The sequence below is a fragment of the Parasteatoda tepidariorum genome, chromosome 6, assembly GCF_043381705.1.
Source record: "Parasteatoda tepidariorum isolate YZ-2023 chromosome 6, CAS_Ptep_4.0, whole genome shotgun sequence".
NCBI lineage: Eukaryota > Metazoa > Arthropoda > Arachnida > Araneae > Theridiidae > Parasteatoda > Parasteatoda tepidariorum.
The window spans coordinates 10,409,987-10,431,220 of NC_092209.1; the positions used below are offsets into that span (position 1 = coordinate 10,409,987).

General features: G+C 32.4%; 1 protein-coding gene across 1 annotated transcript in view; it reads right to left on the reverse strand.

Moving 5' to 3' along the window:
- Nucleotides 1–2,174: 2,174 nt before the first annotated feature.
- Nucleotides 2,175–21,234, reverse strand: part of LOC107438175 (sialin-like) — a 31,093-nt gene continuing 12,033 nt past the window's right edge. Inside the window, exons 7-13 of the mRNA XM_071181636.1 lie at nt 19,211–19,394; nt 11,914–12,041; nt 9,762–9,911; nt 7,875–8,007; nt 7,546–7,701; nt 3,031–3,116; nt 2,175–2,474 (exon numbers count right to left, since the gene is read on the reverse strand). Coding sequence (XP_071037737.1) covers nt 2,289–2,474; nt 3,031–3,116; nt 7,546–7,701; nt 7,875–8,007; nt 9,762–9,911; nt 11,914–12,041; nt 19,211–19,394 — 1,023 coding nt within the window. The 3' untranslated portion in view covers nt 2,175–2,288. The remainder of the gene's footprint in view (nt 2,475–3,030; nt 3,117–7,545; nt 7,702–7,874; nt 8,008–9,761; nt 9,912–11,913; nt 12,042–19,210; nt 19,395–21,234) is intronic.

The following is a 21,234-nucleotide window of genomic DNA, read 5'->3' on the forward strand; positions in this document are numbered from 1 at the left end:
AAGAGTTTCCATATTATTGTGGTTATCAAGAAAATTTAATGCGGCATTTTTAACCCGTTGCACTCGAAGTCCTTTCAACTGTTAAAAAAAATGGATGGACACAAGCACTAACATTTTGAACGAATTTTTGCAATCTTACCTTATAAAATCCGAGAATCACTGAATTAAGTGGTAACTAAACATTGAGATGAAAAAAAATTTCACAATTAGAGTGGTGGGTAATTTACATGTGACAGTGGTGACTGACAGTCACCTCTCGAGTACAAAGGGTTAAGAACAAGAAATATATTTTATAATACCAATTTTTGCTACTATTTGAATATTTTTAGCTGACCTATAGGGGGGTTCACCGATTGAAAATCGGGTACCATGTACGAACTTTCCGGATACATGGATAGAGTTATACATGGATAGAGTTACATGGATAGAGTTACATGGATAGAGTTATATTATTTGTGTTGTAACTGGCAAAATTTAAAATGTTTGAAAATATTTACAAGGATGACATTTGTGCTAGACTAAGTAGAAAAAAATGTAAGAACATATTTACTTGACATTTATGAGTGCTATAACGGATAAATTTCAAATATCTGAAAATATTTACGTAGGCAATATTTGTGACTGATGAAATCTCAAGTATTTGAAAAGATTTATGTAGTTAATATTTTTGTGGGCAGTAACTAATAAAATTTAAAATATAAAGATATATTTATATAGATATCATTTGTTTGCGCTGTATCGTAAAAAAATGCAACTATCATGGAGTCTTTAAATGGTTAAAAATAAATTTGAGCAGCAACCAATAAAATTTAAAATATTATGAAATATTTGCATAGTTTGCTTTTGTTGGTGCAGTGATTAATGTAATTTCAAATAATATAGAATCTTTACATAGATAGCATTTATTCGTTCAGTAACTAATAAAAATATAAATATAACTGAATCTTTACATAAATTTTATTTATTTCTCCAGTAACTGATAAAATTTTCAATATTAGAAGATAATCATATAGACAGCATTTATGTGTGCAGTAGCTTAAAAAAACTTCAGTTCTTATAAATAGCGTACTAAGAAGCTTTGTTCTTTTTCGCATAACATTTTTCTTTACAAGAGGTCACATTGTTAACAACTCTTAGCACATTAATATTATTTTAAGAACTCCATTTAATGGATTAAACATAATATAATATTTTATAAAACCTTTCAGCTAGAATTTTAAAGTATGCGAATTTAAATATCATTTTAAAGAATGAAATTTTAAATGGCAAAATCCAAATTATGAGCAAAATCGGCCAAATAGTTTCTGAGAAATCGAAGTTGTAATAGTCGTATTTATTAAATTCAATTTCACATTGAATTTAATAAATACGACTGGTTCTCCGCAATTTTTCTGTTTTGAAATTTAAAATTTCATCAATGAAGTAAAAAAATTGTATACCTTACAGTTCAAACTTCTTTCGACTATTACAAAATAAACTAATGTGAAAAATAGTAAATACTCTCTAAAAGCTGTTTTTTTTCATGGAATTACCTTTAGCTAAATGAATTTTATAATCGTTAATTTGCCTAAAAATTTTTTCGAAATGTGAAGAAATACGTAAAAAGTAAAATTAACGTTAAAGGGTATAATTTTTGAATCACTCTCCTGATCAAACTGTAGAAACCATATTTCCCAGATTACAACTACCCCCTATATTTTGGGGGACAGAAATCCGAATCCGTCGAAACAAAGGTATGTTTATTCAGAGAAAGTACGTTTTTGTGTCTCATAACGTAACTTGAGTTATCACCTGAAACTAATTAATTAACATATTTGAGACCACACTTTGGAACCTTTAACATTGAGTCCTAGCAAGTGAAGTTCTTATCATTAGATCAAAAGTTGTATTTACAAGAGAACTCAGTTACATAAAAATGTTAAGAATTGTTAACATTCTTAACAATTCTTAACATTTTCATTAATAATGGTTTTAAGAACTCCATTTAATGAATGAAACATAATATAATATTTTCTAGATATTTTATTACCTTTCAGCTTAGATATTGAATGACACTATCAAAATCGAAAAAAACATAAGAGCTTTTTTAAAGAAATTTTAAACTTTATTTACAATTGTATTTTTAATGCTTTCATGGCTCAAAATGTACAAATTGAAGAAAACAGGATTTTGAAGTCAACATGATTGAACTAGCATGAAAAATTATTTGATAATTAATATTGTGTGGACGACATATTCATGAGTGTATAAAGCAATTATCATGCTAATTTTCGTGGTTTTTCCATTCGCTAAAGTCCTCCGCCTTTTTGAATAATATCTCTGGTGTCAGATTGTTCTCTTAGTTCTGTTTCAACAATTTCCATTTCAGTCCATATTTGTTGTTCTGCTGAGGCAAATATGACGTATATGAAACCAGTGAAGAGTTGTATAATGGCTGCGATAAAAAATAGGAGATCCCAGTTCGCTAATGTTTGCTGAAAAAGAAAAAAAATTCATTTTCATTTATTTATATCCTCGTTAATAAATCAATCGTAACTACTACTATAATTTACAATTCAAATTATTCATCGTTAACACATTCACAGTCTTTTTTAGTGCTGATCTTTATAATATATTGCTCATGGGCTGCAGTAGCGGCACAACTCAAAAAACCATGTTTTGAGATAAGTGGGTTTAAAGTTTTCATTGTTAAGAAAAACGCATAAGAAATGCTTTAATTTGCTTAAACGAAGATTACCTTCAAGTTGAATTATGAGTTGTGCTAATATTGCTGCTAATAAAGAATGCGTATTTTCATATTAATAATTGAATTGTATTTTCATAAAATTCCGATTGACGATCAATTCCTTTAGGGGTTACGGAATTAAATTCTGCTCATAATGGTTAAAAAGCGATTAAAGATCATTGTTGTCCGGCGGGGAATATTAGTAGAGATTTTAGTGCTTTAACTAGTCGAAAAATAGTCTTAACCTCAAAAGCGAGATTCCAGTCTCGCAATTAATAAAAAAAAGCAATAAATATAATTCTTACTCCTTTGCTCAGGATAGCGTTTGCTGCTGCAGAAGCGGCAGATCCAGCAATTGTTGCAAATGTATTTGTAATGCCAAAAATGGTACCTGTAATTAAATAAATCATTAGAGTAAAATTTAGAATTAAATTAAATTAAATAATAAAAATAATATATATTTATTCAAAATTGTCTTTTGCATGAAATTATTTTTGGGTAAATGGGTTTTATAAGTGGGTACACAGCTTTTCTGTAAAGTTGATTAATTAGTTTTAAAAATATGATTAAAAACACAAAAAATGAAATTAACATTAAGGGGTCCCAACTTTGGATCGCTTTCTTGATCAAACTATGGGGACCATATTTCCCAGATTGAGGCTACCCCCTATATTTTGAAGGTTAAGAATCCAATTATGTTAAAAGAAATATATGTTTATGCAGAAAAAGTAAGTTTTTGTGTCAGATTTCGTAAATTAATTAATAGTTAGCTCTTAATAATTTGCATATTTGAGGTTATCCTCAGGAATCATTAATATTAACTCTTAGTACGTGAAAATCCGATCATTAGAGCGAAAGTTATTGAGGAAGATATATTTTTTTTGCCAATTGTACATCTGATATATACCTAAGGGTAAATATATAGTTCGTTCACCAGGAGTTGGCACTTGGCTCCACCTCCTCGGACGCAGAGTTCATTTCAGCGCGTGGGAGTAAGAGTAAAAACATTTCCCCGCTTAAAATCGAGATAACCTCTAATGCGNGGCGTCCAGTTGCGGTACTGGCGTGCTAATTCCAGCCTTCGTCGCCGATGAACAGCAGTCAGCATGGGTGCATTAACCAGGCGTCTGCTACGGAGGCCCATGCGCTACAACGTTCGCTGAACAGTGGTTAAGGATACACTCTTGGTAGCCCTTTGATTCCTCTGGGTGGTCAGTTGCTCAACAGTTGCACGTCTATTCGCCTGAACGCATCTCCGTAGCCTTCATTCGCCTCTGTCATCTATGGCCCGTGGTGCACCACATGTGCCACGTCGCTTGTTTTGTATAGTGCCATTTTATCATGCTAGGTATACTTTTACCACGGCGGCACGCGAACAGTTCAGAAAATCAGCCGTTTCCGAAATGCTTTCACCCTTGGCCCGAAAGTCAATAATCATGCCCTTTTGGACGTCGGATAAATCGCTACGTTTCTGCATTACGCCAACGATTGAAATGCTTTTAGATGCCTCAGGACATCCTACATATACAATCCACTGTAATATGCTGCCACCTGCCTTCTGTGATTAGTTATTTCACTTTGATGTCGAAAGTAGGTAGTGGTCACATTAATGTGACTGGACTGTGTATATTTATTCAAAATTGTCTTTTGCATGAAATTATTTTTGGGTAAATGGGTTTTATAAGTGGGTACACAGCTTTTTTGTAAAGTTGATTAATTAGTTTTAAAAATATGATTAAAAACACAAAAAATGAAATGAACATTAAGGGGTCCCAACTTTGGATCGCTCTCTTGATCAAACTATGGGGACCATATTTCCTAGATTGCGGCTACCCCCTATATTTTGAAGGTTAAGAATCCAATTATGTTAAAAGTTTGTATATGTATACGTTTATGTTTATAAACATGTTTATGCCAAATATGTTTATGCAGAAAAAGTAAGTTTTTGTGTCCGATTTCGTAACTTAATTAATAGTTAGCTCTGAACAATTTGCATATTTGAGGTTATCCTCAGGAATCATTAATATTGACTCTTAGTACGTGAAAATCCGATAATTAGAGTGAAAGTTATTGAGGAAGATATATTTTTTTGCCAATTGTACATCTGATATATACCTAAGGGTAAATATACCTTAACGCATTTTTTAATAAGGCCACATTTTGCATCCTTGGATATTGGGGACGTGTTCTCTCGTGAACCGAATTTTCCAGTAGACCTACAATTTACTTTCTGACCAATTCAACTTTGAGTGGGGTCTTTACTGGTCGAGTGGTATTTCCCGCCAACGATGTGCGAAGCGTGGAGGTAGCAGGTTCGAATCCCGCTGTTACATTGTATGTATCTTCGTACTGTCCTCTGTATTGTTCTATCTGTCCTTCTACTTAACAAAGGCTTATGATTCTGAATAGATCACACAAACCAGCAAATGTATGTTACATCAATAAATCAAACTACTTAGAGTGGTTACTGCTTATTGAATTTGAAAACGTATAGCTTCTTGTAATTGGTTCATTGCGGTAGGATGAGGAGTTGGGTGGTAGGGGTTGGTAAGTCACACCCTCTCTTTTAGAGAACTGTTCTAACTGCTGAATTCCTGTAGCCACTTTCATGAATTCAAGTAAAATATCTTTCTTAGTCGTTTCAGCAGCTACTCTTTGGATCAGAACTTTGAAATTTCAAACAATGGCAGGTGGTACCTGAAAAGATGTTTCTGGAACTTTACTAAAGTTCTCATCTATGGAAGATTTAACAGAAAATAGGTTAGGCGAAACCAACAAAATTATTCATAGTCTGCACTGAAAGGAGATGATCTGAAGAAGAATTGCCAATCTTATCTGTCTTTGATTCGGAAGGCAATTCAATTACTACTTCCACATTGTCTAGTATTTTTTCTTCGTATTTTGTTCCTTTTATTGACAGGAAGCTCCTCGATCTCCTTGGAGTCCCTTACGATGAAAGCTGTTTCAGAGTTCGATGCATTTGTTATGTGATTCTTTTCCTCTTCAAGAAATTGTAATAAAGCAATCTTTTAGCCGGACATTTGCTTGACAGCGCGATCCACACTTCATCAATTAAGTGTCTCTATACTCGGTTCATAAGAACACAGGTTGGTGGAAATTCAAAGGCGCTTATATCTTTCTTCGCGGCGTGAATTTGGCGAGATTTTTTAATATTTCTGCTGGGGTGACGGAGACTTATAGATCTAGCATAGCACCTTCCTTTTGAAAAATGAACTGAAAGTGTTAAAAGCTTCTAAAGAAGTCGTGGTGGCTCAGGAGATAGAGCGTTCGCCCTCCAATCCCAGTGATGGTCCCCTTTCTATCCCAGTTATGACTGATCGATACAAATTCCGCACCCAGTTCGCTCTGAAGACGGTGCTGACGTAAAAGAAATATCATCAGTGGTAGATCAATGTCTTAGAGTTCCCTTGCTGACAGGGTAACATGGGAGGTGTTCATGGTTTTTCTCTCCATGTAACGCAAAGGCGGATTAGTTCCATTGAAAAATCCTCCGCGATGGCAAATTTCTCCTAATACTACTTCCTGAAGTTCCCTTGTCTTCTGGATTGGGCTGAAAATTACAAGACTACAGAGTTGAACATTAGAGGTCGTATGCCCAAAATTGGATCGGTTGTTTAACGAGATTATAAACTAAAAACTTCCAAAGAAGTACTTTTGGTGAAGTTTACAGGAAGCGAGAATTTCCGATAAGGCGATTTTACACTAAATTATGTGAACAATGTAGTTCATTCACGCTTCTTTAATGGTCAAAAATGCACAGTTCCATTGGAGGTAGACTGCAATTATTTGACAGGGTTGTTAACTATTACCTTTTATGAAAATAATTTAAGGAGTGGTTGATAATTAAAGATAAATAATTTTTTGTGAATTTTCAACATTTGAACAACTTTATAGCGTGAGAGTTAGAACAAAGTGGCGTTTTGTGTGAACTTTTGAATTGTTAACTGATAGTACTGTGGAAAATAATTTTTAATTTAATTTACCGAACAAAGAAAAAATCACCATGTAAACGTAACTTACCACTAGAAGAAATTTTCCCTAAATGCGTAGAAAGATGGACAACCTTTCGTATCTGTGATTTACACTAGCGAAGCGCGTTCAAGTGCCTTCTACGCTTTTTTAAGACGTTTATGCTTGTCTAAATACTACAATTTTTTTAAATTATAATTGTGTAGTGTAATTAATATTGTAATGTAATTATAGTTGAAATAAAGATTATCGATAATTAGAGCACACATTAAACAGATACACAACTAGATATTGAAATAATATCAACGCTTGAAAGCTCATAGTTCAATCTTGGACGTGAATTCATTTTTTCTACATTTTAAATTTCATATTACGCTATTTTAGTTGGAGGCGAGTTTACTATGAAGGTATTCAATACGGTGTCCTGTTAAGAGACGTAAGGAAAATTTTAAAGCAAAATAGTCACATAAAAAAGTATAAGTATGCACTTTATATGTATTTCAGGAATATTTAAAAAAATGGAGCGATTCTTAGTTTTCAAATTTACGTGATAGATATTGCAATTAGAGCAATGTCATTGACCTATCAATAAGTAAAAAAACTCCCGAAGCAAATGAGGAAAAATTAATATTATAATCTATTGCATTTCTAACTTGTTTTCCGAAGGCGTACCATAACTTTAAACCGATGTGAAATCTATACAAAACTGTTTCATGTGTGCAAAATTAGGTTTGGGGCAATTGGATAATTGCATCGTCCAGGAAATCATTATAGTGGAGCACCATATACTAAATAACAAATCTGATGAGCTATAAGACGATCAGACTTACCAGCAAACTGTGGACTTAAGTCAATGTGATTCACCATAAATCCAGAGTACACACAAGAATTTAAAGCAAACCATAACAACACGAATAACACTGCCATCATGCGTTTACAACCAACTATCGCTATGGCTATAGCACACAAACCTGATCCAAAAAAACCTGAAAACAATTAAACAGCAATTATTATTATTTTTTACAAATTTAGGGCTTTTATTTTAATCTAATCAAGTAATCACGTAATAAGCGGTTATTTACATTGTTCTTCTTTTCCAACAGATGTTTACAAAGTTCTGTGAAATTTACTAAAAATATGGTTAATTTAAATTTCTTACCAATACTATTCATCATCTTCCTAATTGAGGTGATATGAAAATCTTTACTAGACCTCAAAGAATCCGCTGCGAAACTGATGGGTGGAGCAAATACAGATACAACCAAGTACTGAGATCCGGATATATATGCAATCTAAAATGATAAAATATGTATAGTATGCATACAGGAGTACTGAGACGAACTTTAAAGGGTGGTAGGGAACATCACAAGGATTCAGATTTGCATAGTAACCTATGGTCGGAAAGTTCATCATTCGCCGCTAGGTGTTGTTGTTCACAAGAGCAATGGAAAGAGATTGCATTGCCTCAGCAATTTGAGCTGACATCGCCCGCAAAGCAGCGTGCAACGTTTTTTTATATGTATTTTTGTATTTATTTATTTATTTATTTTTTGCATCCAGCTCACAGGGAAGCACAGGATATACAGATTGACAGAGGAAAATGCCCGAGCAGCAGAAAGACTCTATAGTGAAAGTTACCCAAAGTGACATATGTTGGACGCCAATCCATTAAGTGTAACTCATGCATAGCTAGTAATGGTGAAAATGTTGAACATCCCTTGTGTCATTTTCACATATGCTACCAAACATATACTGCAGTACATGTACTATCTTTTACCAATAAACGTTTCAGATCTCAGTCTTGGGTCTCTTGTTCCTGTCATAGTATTTTTGTCATTTCCGGCTGTAAGATGATGTGCAATTGGGTACTTGCAACTCGAAAAGACGATCACTGATACATAAACACGTGACCTATGACCTCAGCGTTAGCTGCTTGCTTATAAAAAGATGTCATGTTAAATTCAAGCTACGTTTCTCTACAGAAGCTAAATGTTAATTAAATACAACGCCTAATCGCACATTGAATTTGTTTGAATAACATTTTTCTTCCTCTTTGTCCTTTACTTAACTTAGATTTATTATTCGTTTGTGTATTTTTTTGTAACCGTGGTGTATTTTTGTTTCGTGTATCTGGCAACTTCGATGCATTTAGTTTGTTTATGTTCTACCCAAGGTTTTACCTGACTTCGCATCTGTCTTTCTGTTAAGTAAGAAATAAATGGCGTAAGAATTTAAATTTTCGTGAAAGAATCTTTGTGAAAAAACATACAATGTGTCACTTAAAAGAATTGATACTTGATAGGCTTTGATTACTCAGAATGGAATGAAAAGAATGGTTGCTAACTCAAACAAATGTCACGTATCAATAACCTGTCAGAATCAAGGCAAACACACTACATCACTTGCAGGTATCCTATTCTGAATCCTTATTATGTGTCTCCTACCTGCCGTTAAAGTTTCTCCTTCTTAATCTTCTAATAGTTCATCACATCTGAATAAATATTAACTGCTTTCAATATTACTTGACATGATACTAACGCTTACTGATGATTTACATTAGTCAAAATTTACCACTATCTACATTTTTCTCCGGTATTTATTCTTTTAGAGAAATCATATTTTTTTTCTCCAATGCCCACCTGGGTTGCCATTGTGACAGTTTTTGCGTATTAGGGCAGATTTGTTTGCCACTCTACTTGGGGCACCCTATTAGGTGGGCCAACGTTTCTCTCACAGTAAGAACAGATAGTACAGATCGTCCATGCCTTGCTCTCGATTCATACCCAGAACCTTTCCTATGCAAAAAAAATGCATTTTCCTAGTATCTGTATTAAAGCTTACAAACAATGATGCAGTTTTAATAAGGGTCAACTATACTAACATAATATATTCTACCAATATTAGTATATTTGTTACCCACATTAGTACATTTTTGTACCTATTGAAGCTGGACCAATGACCTTAATACCAGTAGAACCAGTTATCAATAAAATAAAAGGACAATTTTTTTACGATAATAATATAGTTTTAAAATTTGAAAGCTTACTTCTTTTGAATCAAAATGCAAAACATTATTTAAATATGTAGGCATCATGGTGAGTAGTGTACGAAGGGACCAGTTTTCTCCAATATGAGCAATTACTAACGCCCATACATGCCACGAAGTCGTTATTAATTTCCATGGAATAATGTCATGCTGTAATAAGAAAATAGTGTTAGTAGTATTGGGTCCATGCATTGATATTGATGAGGTTGCTACCCCGAAAAGAGAAAAGAATTATTTAGTAATTTTTCTGTTCATTATGGTAAAGGCTTACAGAAAAAAAAACTCTGATTTTCAAAATTATAGTTCTGAAAAACCAGATAATCTCATGTCACATTTTCCTCTCTTTTTAGAGATGTAAATTATCTATGATTATAACTTGAACAGTCAACAGTTATAACTTGTGGTGGATGTCAACTCTTCTCCTAAATCAAATTTTTAAGTTATATTTTTAGACAATTTACTTATCTCACAGACTATTATGGGCATGATGAATCTACAAGGCCGTGCTAGGCGGAGGCACGCTCCCAGCTCTATTCTACCAGTGAAGTGAAATTAGAAGTAACTAGATGTTACGGAAGTAAATAATATATGGTAATCACAGATATTTAATAAAATAGTAATTATGTAAATACCAATCTTTTTATGTTTTTTGTGTGTGTGGGGGGGGGAGTTAAAGCTTAGATTAACTTTAACGAATTAAGAGTCGTGGTGCAATCCATTATTAAATCGAAATTTCAAATTTTAGGATCCTAAAAACATTTTAGTTCATAAATAATCGTTTAGGCATTAGATTACTTCGTTATCTATCAGGAAGTTTTGAAAGTTGTAAATTACCTATTTGGAAACAGTACTTGCGTATAATTTGGAGTAAAACTGTAAACAGAGAGAAAAAGTAAGATTTATTACCTAAAAATGACTTAAACCTTTCTAGTCTTGATACAAGATCTTACGAAATCTAAATAGTGTTTTTTTGGTTTATAAACTGCTAAGTTGTAGCAGATTTGAGAAAATATGTATGCTTCAACGCAATTGAATGCATCAATACGCGCACACACTCATATAAATGTATATAGACACGAGTGTGAGTTAAGGGGGAACAAAACTGTATTACTTTCAGAAATTTAAAAAAAAAAATTAGTGCATTTTTCGATTTTTCGTTAGTTTATTTTTTTAAGCTTATTGTACCAAATTTAATTTTCGTAAATGTCTAAAAATTGCGTCATAATTTGTCAAGAGGAGTGGGCGACAATGGATGCACTCTGAAATTTTTAAAGAAGTGAACTCGTGCGTTTGGTTCCTGAATGGATTTTCTCACTCGTATCAAAATATTTTAGTAAAATACTACTATTGTAATTATTTCATTAAGAATAATTCGTCTAAATTGTGTAAAGAAAAGATCTAATGGTAATTTGAAGGAAAATAGTGGAAATTATTTAGCTGTAATGAAGGGATAATTTTAAATGGAGGTTGCAAAGTGTTATCGACAGTTTTTGAACAATTGGAAATAAACGTAGACCCAGTAACCAAAGAATATGCTCATAACAAATATGACCACTGAATTTAAACATAGTAGGTGTTATCTTTTACTCGTTACCATTGAATTTTAGCATATTAGGTGTTACCCCTCATTCGTTACCCTTGAATTTCATTATATTAGGTATTACTCCTTGCTCGTTACCCTTGAATTTCAGCATATTAGATGTAACCACTTGCTAGTTACCCTTAAATTTCAGCATATTTGGTATTACTGTGTAGTTCCCCCTTAAGTGCATGGACATATATAGAAAAATTTGAATTTTATGCATCGTATATAGTGAAATAACAATTCAAAAAACTATGAATTATTGCAAAAATAGTATGGTTTTTAAATATTGTATAAACCGTCTTCTAACATTGATTTATAAAAAAAATACTAGTAACGAAATAGAGTAAAAATACATAATGTTTTTACTAAAAGATTCTACCGTATTAAAGTTTATACTTTTATTATTATTATTTCTACATAGAACTCCGAAAACTATGAGCCTGTGTTGTTTAGTTGAAACTTTTTTAAATACTTGAATAAAAACGAGCTTTTTCATTATTTCTGCTGTTCAATTGTGATTAGAGCGCCCTTAAATATTTTGAACATTTTAAACATAATAACACTTACGCTGTAAAACATATGTTTTCGATTTCTTTTGATGTAGTTTAATTCGTCGTCGCTTATATTTGGTTGAGATTCAGGCTTATCGTAGGCAAGAACAACCCAAATAAAAAACCACAAAATTCCAAATATTCCTAAGAAAAAGGAAACTAGTTGAAAAGAAAATGAAAAGTAGAGTGTGTAAAAGAGTCCTGAATGACTTTTGATTTAATGATCGAGTTTTCAGGTTGTAAAACTCAATCTTAATGCTTTTAGGACCTTAAATATGCTAATTTATTAGACTAAACGATATTTCAAATTACGAAAAATTTGATACAATAACTTACTTTCCCTGAATAAATTCCCCTTTTTTGACTTATTCGGATACTTGACCCTCAAAGTAGCCGGTATATGGAAAATATGGTTCCACCAGTTCAGACAAGTGAAACAATGCTTGGAAGTTTTAACCCACTTTCACTTTCCTGATTATTTTGAAATATTTCATAAAATGTTTAGTTGAATCGAAAAATTTTGCATTCAGTTGTAGAATTCTTTTATCAGAAGAGTATTTCACAAAGGAAAAAATTCTTAATTATTATTTATTTTTCTAAATTTATTTAATAATAGCCAAACAATTCTGATTTGTAAAGTATAAAAGTTTATTTATTATTTTAAAGAATGTTAATTTAAATGGAAAATACAAAATTTTTGCAGAATTGGCCAATAGGTTGATATTTAGTTTAATATTTCATTTCTTTACGAATTTGATTCACTTTTTGGCGCACAGGGGTTTATAGTAAATATTATTTCGATAAAAAAATGTTTGGTCGATCAAATATAGACTTATGTATTGAATTACTTATACATTTGTCTTACGTATCTCTAAAATCGCTAGTATTTCTCTATCTAAACTGGCAACAAACGGATAATATTTTACATTTGAATAACCGTTGCACTGTTCTTTCCCATAATTGTTCGGTTTCCTAAAATTGTTGCTGTGGCGCAGACAACATCTTTCAGCTTTTTGTATAACTATTATAGACAATTGTGAAACTATGTTTGTGTCAAAGCAACTACCCTTACAAAAAAAGTAAGGTGTTTTTGAGGTTGAGAGGTATCGTTGCTGTGTGTGATTGAGTAGCAGCAACGGCTCTAGGAGGATTATAATGGATTGAGCAGTAGCAACAGCGCTAGGAGATGTCGCAGTCACAAATAACAAGTCAACTGTTCAATGTGGACCAAGCGGGAGTTTCTAATTACAGACAAATTGAGTAATAAACTTTTTTATGCTTTGAAGGATATTGTTGTGGAGCTGTAACGACATTCAAGTTTTTAACAACTCATCTACTGAGATAATTTTCATTACGTGTCCTCAATCCCCGTCATCATGTATTTTAGGTTAAACTTTCAATTTGCATTTTCTTGACATTTTTTGTAGAGAACAAGCTTTTGATGGTATAGTATTAATTAATAAACGACACAATTCCTTTAAAAAAAACTGTAGAAATTAAAGGAGTAGTTCTAGAGAAATAGCGCTTGATATTTTTCACCAAAACTCAAAAACTATAAAAATGAAGCGATTTTTCGTTTTGAGTAAGTAATTTAAAACTGCGCTCAGTTCCTCAGTTTTTAGATTTCTTAAAATCATATTTTATTACAATTTAAACAGATGTCGGCTGACGNCCAGTTACAAAAATTATGTTTTTTGACTGTTTTTTCAGGTGTAAATGAAAGTGACCAATGTATTGACAATAGATAAACCTCATTTATCATTTTTATCACAAAATTATTTTATTTATTACACATTTATATACTTTTAGTGCATTCTATCATTTAATAACAATCATTTAATAACAACAATATTTGTTGTTAAAAATGCAAATAACATTCAAATTTGAAGTAATAAAATAATAATCCTTGCAACCGTACATTTATCGACGAAATAAAATTGGGCGGTGATACCCGACATTCATGTGAGCGGGGCTACCCGAAATCCAATTTTTTTGTAAATTTGTAATTATTCGAACAATTTTTCACATATAAACTTTGTAAATCAACTTTGTCAATAAACTTTGAAAAACTTTTCTTCGTGCAGATTAAACTTAAGACTACATACTTTAATGCTGTATGTGTAGAAAAAAATATTTTTTTAGCATTAAAATGAAGTTTAATCGAAACATTCAACCAATTTTTCTTAATTTCATGACTACTGTATTCAACATATTTCAAAACTATTGTTTCCTATGTTAACAGCTGCATAAATACTTGAAACTTTGAAAACAATCTTTTTTTAACATAACAATTAATGTCCGATCACCCATTGATTTGAAAAAATATTCTATACATGTAAAATTGGCTGTGCGCGGGGCTACCCTACTCTCCCGTACACTTCAAAAACAACATCTTTAAGCTGGTTCCTCAAAAGTAGATTTCCAACAGCTTCAAGTATGACTAAAATGACTTCATACACCTTCGGAGGTTGATCCTTTAAGGTTATTTTTGCAATCAACTTCCTTAATCAATCGTAAATCCACTATGACAACTCTAGAAAACTTCAAAAGCACCTTAAATTTTTGTAAGGGTACTTACCTGAAAGAATTTTTGCCTAGGCCATAACTTTCATACAGAGATGCAGATAGATGGTGAAAGACCATTCCAAGGGGGCAGACAAAGACTACAAAATATCATTCCTTGGTATGACTAGCGTTATAAAACATGTGGAACTTAGGGCGCTTTTTCATTACACGACACGATACCGACAAAATCGGACGACAAATGTGTGAACGACAATATCATTGACGGATCGTTCAAGCAATTGTTTTTTCACTTGTCCGATATCGTTCGTCCGAGAAGTAGAAATTCTTGTTCATTCAATGTTTTGAGTAGTTGCTTGTGTTCTGTTGTGATTTTTTTCTGCAAACTTTAAATATGTCGGATGATAATCGTCGTATCAAACTTCTTACTTTATTTTAGAAGAAAAAAAGCTAGCAGTACAGAAACGTTTTTGGGTGCACGAAATGGTACTTACGTATTAACGCGACTGCAGCTACATATTTGGCGGTTTTTAAGTGCCGCTAATCTACACCTAAAATTTTTGCGACAAATCATGGAATAAAACACTTTATTTAAAATCTAAAAATTCAAAACAATTTATTTAAAATCAAAGTAGTCAATCGGATTTCGGTGGAAAATGGACCGATATAGAGTTTAACATATATTCAAAACAGTCTCTTTTCTTTCATCAGATGTTGTCGCCATATCGTCGCTTTGAAACTAAACCGTAATAACTCAAAATCGAAAAATGAAATATATAGGTCATTTTGTGTAAAAAAAATCACCCTTTTAGAGAAACAACGTGTTATCTTCATAGTTCCATAAAATTAATTTAGAGAGCAGATAAATCGTAATCGCATTGGCGCGATTCGGCTACTTAGTTTTTAGGGAATAGTGTAGCAGTGTGCTAGTTGCAACAAAACCTTGGAGAAGATAACGTCGCTTTAAAACTAAACCGTGGTAACACAAAAAAGCAAGTTTTTCAGGGGAGCGATTTTTCTCCTACACTGTTGTATGTCAAAATTTGAAATGAAATATGTAATATTCGGGAGGATATTTTGAAGAATATCGTTGTATTTTGAAATAACTCTCCACATTTAATAATAGTTTTAGAGAAAAGTGTTGCAACTCAAAGTACCTTAACTTATTTCGAAATTACCACAAAATTAATGCTACACGAATCTGCCCTGGTTCATTGAAAAATGTAAAGAAACAGGGCTTTCTTAAAGTAAACTATTTTGTAATAGTCGCCATAGCTTTGAGTCAACCTGCGGTGGAAGTTCCTGAAAAGTTAGAAATCGCTCTCCTGAGAAACTTGCTTTTTTTAGTTACCATGGTTTAGTTTTAAAGAGACGATATGAACTCTGATAAATAAGATTTCAAATGATGTCTCGCTGACCCCGTATGTATTTTGTTCCTCCATTTAGCACTGCCCCTTATTCTCTCAACTGTTTGTGTATTATGAACTCCTGTATCAGGATTAATAAAATGTATACAAATACCTACTTGCTAAGGTATTTGTATTTATGATAAACCTTAGCAAGTAGGAATCCTTCTATTCTCTTTGTTTGATAACCTTTCCAACTGTCAGAATAAATTGTGCTACCATCAAAGCCCCACTTGCTGATCACACTGTCTTAAATTACATTTCCTAAACGTACGCTTACTAAAATAAAGTTTCATGTCATGGGAATCATTTTCGTTTTTTTTTTGGGTAAAATATTTCGCAACTGAAATAATAAAATTACATAATGTTCTGTTTTTGGCAAATCTCAAAGATGCATTTTCGTAGCACTAAAAAATGGCGTCAGAAATCAGCAAACAAGGCAACAAGGAGTCCAAAAGATAACTGCGTGGAAAAACGGGGTTGCTGTGCGCGAACAACAGGATTGCTCTTTATTGGCGCATTAGCATAACTTCTGCAACATTTATTTCGTGGGTGCTGAAGTACCCACAAAATAAATGACGCAAGATATGTTGAATGAGATTTTTATATACTTTTCCATAAGCTACAAAAAGTCCCAAATAAATTTTTTAATTAGTCCGAATAAGAGAAACCAAGAACAAGAGTGATTGATGTTAATGAGGAATAATTTTTACATGGCTTTTGAGTTGGCGTCTGATCGCTAATTTATGTCTGTAATCACTTAACATTACTTAAATTCTTTAAATGTTTTAAAATATTAACGTTTTTTTTAATCAAATTAAAATATTAGTTTAATTTAGAATAGTCTTTTTAGAAGATTTTTTAAATGAGTTTTATCAAATTTATCTTATGAAGCTGCTCTACCATGTTTCAAAAAAATGTTTCAGTTGAATCAGGGAACAGACTTTTTATTATTCAATCAAGCAGAAACCAGTAGTTAGATAGAGTTCTGTTTGTAATACATAAGGGTCTTTATTTGCCTTCTTGTCAAACCATTACTATTATAAAAAATATTATCTCTTCATTAAAGCATATAATAAATTTATAAAAATTTTCAGTAAAACTTTTATGATTGTTTAAGTCTTTCAACCTCATTATATTGTAAAAATGCTACATCATAAGATTAAAAATTTATAACCAGACATGAGAATAAATTATATAAATCTTTTATTTTCAAATTTTATATTTGACATGATCAAATAAACGATTAAAATTGATTGAAAGAATAAAATAATGATATCAAAAGAGAAAATAAAACAGGAAAGATACACAAATAAAATCGCCACGATTTGAAGAGAAACTTGCTTGCCTAACTAACATTTGATTCCGACAAACGATATCGCCTTGTCGGATAAGACATAATCGTTATCGTATCGGTGAATGAAAAAACGCGCTGTTGCTGACCATGTATTTTACTTGACCCAATGTCGCTCGCCGACAATCGGATCCGTTTTGTCGTTATTGTGTCGCGTAATGAAAAAGCGCCCTTAGGTTGTGAAAAGGCTGAACTATTGCTGTATATTTTGCAATAAAGCTCTCCACCTAATTATGCTTAGTTTTTTTGGGGGAATTTAAACCTTACTTGTGTTCTTGTTAAACGGTATGATATCTCAATAAAGTATTGTTCAAAAACTTAAAAAAGAAAAAGAAACTTTTATATGATTCTGTACGAAAAAAGTTTAAAATAATACATTAGGTGTAATTTATAAGAATCAAATTGATAAAGTCTGAGTTAATCTTCTGGATATTATGTTAAGTCTAGTACATAAAGTTTATCTTAAAGTGTGTGACAAGATCTTCTAAAACTTTTTAAAGAAAGAAAATTCCGAGTATTATTTGGTTATTTTAATTCGATTCAATTCCTTCTATTATGGTATTTCGATTCAATTTTGCTGTTTTTTTTTCACTAAACATTATTTTTATCGCTTTTTTGTATTTCCTATTTCTACGAAAAGGTTTTTTTTTACTTCTTCGCGTTCGTTCATATGCAATTAATTAAAAAAAACTGGCCGGATTTCATAGTGCCTGTTAATTGCAGATAAATTGAGTAATAAACTTTTTTTATGCGTTGAAGAATATTATTGATAAGCTGTAACGGCATTTAAGCTTTGAACAACTCCTCTATAATCTTCATTAAGAACCCTTAATCTTCGTCATCTTGTATTTTAGGTCAAATTTTCAATTTGCATTTTCTTGACTTTTTTTGTAGTGAACAAGCTTTTGATGATATAATATTAATAAACGACAAACTAAAGACAGATTTAAGACTTTTATATGAATTTTTCACCAAAACTTAAAAACTATTCTAAAAAGGTGATTTTTCGTTTTGTGAAAGTAATTTAAACCTACGTTGTGTTCCTCGGTTTTTAGATTTCTTAAAATGTAATTTTATTACAGCTGAAACAAATGTTGGATGACGCTCAAAAATTATTTTAACGTTAAATGCATGAAACACAAAGATACTTATCAAAAATCTAATAACAAGCAACTGAATACTATTTAATTACTTATGAAAAACTGGTATAACTAGGTCTAAAAAAATTATTAAATAATCTCTAAAATACTGCCCTCTCTTATATCGTGATTAAATATCGAAAGATTTTGCCAAATCGTGTAAATATCCGATATCAGTTTCTTTAAGAAGATTAAAAGCACATTTTAAAATTTTGCCCTTTGATAGGTGAGTTAGGCCGGGAGAGCAGGGGCCTCTTCAGACGCATCTAGTGGAAAACAAACGAATATCATAACCATGAAAAAAACTAAATTCTAAAACTGGTTATAATCGACTTTCAATTATACATAAAATGGCTTAAAACTGTGCTGGTAATTTCGTAAAGTCACTTATCTGATAAGATATTTTAAATAATACCTCATTGCAGAAATGGGCAAATAAATATAAATATTTCGATATCCTGGAGGAGGTACGATAAAATGATGCAATTGAATTAATTTAACAAGAATAGTACAAGAAAACAATAAAAAATGGGTTGCGAACAAAAAATTACATTTAAGGATTAGTTCAAAATTAAAATGTGAAAAGCGTTTTTTTCTGGAGGAGGTGGATCAAAATTATGCTATTAAATTAATATAATAACATTTGTAAGAGAGAACAAAATAATTAGTCATGGGAAAAGAATTACGTTTACAGAATAATTTGAAATAAAAATGTGAAGAGTGTCTTTTTAGCAGCAGTTGGAAAAAAAGTTGTGTTAAAAATTGACATATCGTTAAAACAACGTTCCATTTGTATTGTAAAACCAAAAAAATTTTTAGAAACACATTTTCAATATCATGTAAACAGTTTAAAAAAAATTCTAGAACCGATACATGAATCTTGAGTCTCACCCCATAGGTAAAATACAGAAGGCCACCCTCCAAGAAAATTGCTGACACACAAAAATCTGGTACAAAGAGCTGCGACGAAACCTCCTATTTGTCCACCTGTGTAGATTGCGGTCAATATTCGACTTCGCTCCAATCTTGGTGACCAACGACTCACCATTGAATTCAATGCTGGATGCGCCACTCCCTAAATTAAAAAAGAAAAAAATATAGACAGTGGAATTTTTTAGATTCGAACTTTATCACCAATTATGGTTGTGGTCTCAACTACCAGGAAGAGCGCAATGTATGTTATGTTCAAATGAGCGATACTCAAAATGATACACTATCTACACTGATTAAGGTAAACTAAGGAAAAATTGCAAAAGTACCGATAACTGTCACAAAAATAGGCCAGTTCCAATGAAAATTGAATGAGTTGTCGAATGCGAGTATATGTAATGGTTTTGAATGCGAGAAATATGTAATTTAATGGTACTGCTCTGGAATGATCTCATGCGCAACAAACATTATTTGATCGCAATCCCGCAAAATTTGATGTTTCTGAAATAAGAAAAATTGCAGGACTGCCCACTTCTATGCTTCTTGGGAAATGTATTTTTATGAATGATTCTTTGTTTTATAAATTTGATTTATGCTTGTTTTCCACACCACTACATGAATAATGATCCAAAATTACAGATAAAACGCCGCCAGTCTATTCCAGTTCTCTCGTGGTGAAGCTTTAAAAAAAGATTAAAAAAGCTGAAATTTTTAGTTTTCAATTGTCTACTGCATTTAAAACCACTTTTCAAAAGCATAGTAGTTGACAGCTCTGAATAAGAGATAGCCAATTTGCTAATTGACCTCCAGGTATTATTTGTCCGAAGAACTAGTAATGGAGATCTATTGTAAGACAAGAGGCAAGATAAAGTCAGTGGTGGACGGAGAGGCTAGATGGCAAAATGTCAGTTATTCTGTGGTTTACAGACTTGCAACAATTTCTAACAGCATCTTCGGCATCCAGAAGATTCGGTCAAATACAGCCGAATGCTACGGAAAACGCCGATGATCGATATTTCTTGTTGGGTGCACGGAACCGCAACTCCGAGGAGAGTAGATGTCTTTACGAACGTGGTTTGTCCCCTAGGCAACCAGCCATTTTCCTGGTATTCTCGTCGAACATTTGAAGTGGAAGCAGCAACATATCCACTAGATGGTAGATGGTTGACCAATTGAGGGCTGTTCTTCACAGATGAATCCATGTTTAGCCTCCGAGGCAATAGCAGGCGTTGTTTCACTCGGAGAGAGCATGGAACCCTATATCATCCATCAGACATCCATGAATGCGATGCATACCAAGGAGGCAATGTTTATGTGCAAGGTGGTATCTCTTTAGATAGACTCACAGACCTGCATATTTTTCCCCGTGGAATCGTAAATTTTCACGTGTCAGAAGATAACATCCTTTATGTTTAGATTTCGCTCTTATGTGGATGCAATAGGTGATGATTACTTGCTACAGCACGATAACTTAACGCCGCACTGAGCTCGCATTGCGGATGATTAACTTTTTGCAGCAAATAATTCAACGCATACAATAGCCAACTCGATCACCAGACATTAATAATATGGAATATAATCGGAATGCTTTACGAAGACGTGCTTTAAGAAAAAGAGTCACAATATTCCTCCTTTCAATTGCTTTACAAGAACAATGGCTCGCTCTGCTAGCAAAACTGGTAGACCGCATAATTAAAAGCATCCAACATCGCTGAATGTGCTGTATTGATAGTAGAGCTGATCATACTTAATACTGAAGATACTTATTCTATTCCAAACTGCCACATCTGATTTATTAATTTCATACGTATGCTGATTTCAGTAAAATCATAATCGCCCGGTTAATACTTTTTATGTTAATCTATACATTATTATGTGCACTATAATATGTGCCACTTTCATGAAATTCTTTTTGTAGCTATTTGAGTTGACCATTCTTTGTAATTTTTACTTAATTTTTGATAACCAGTGCAACTTGGAAATCA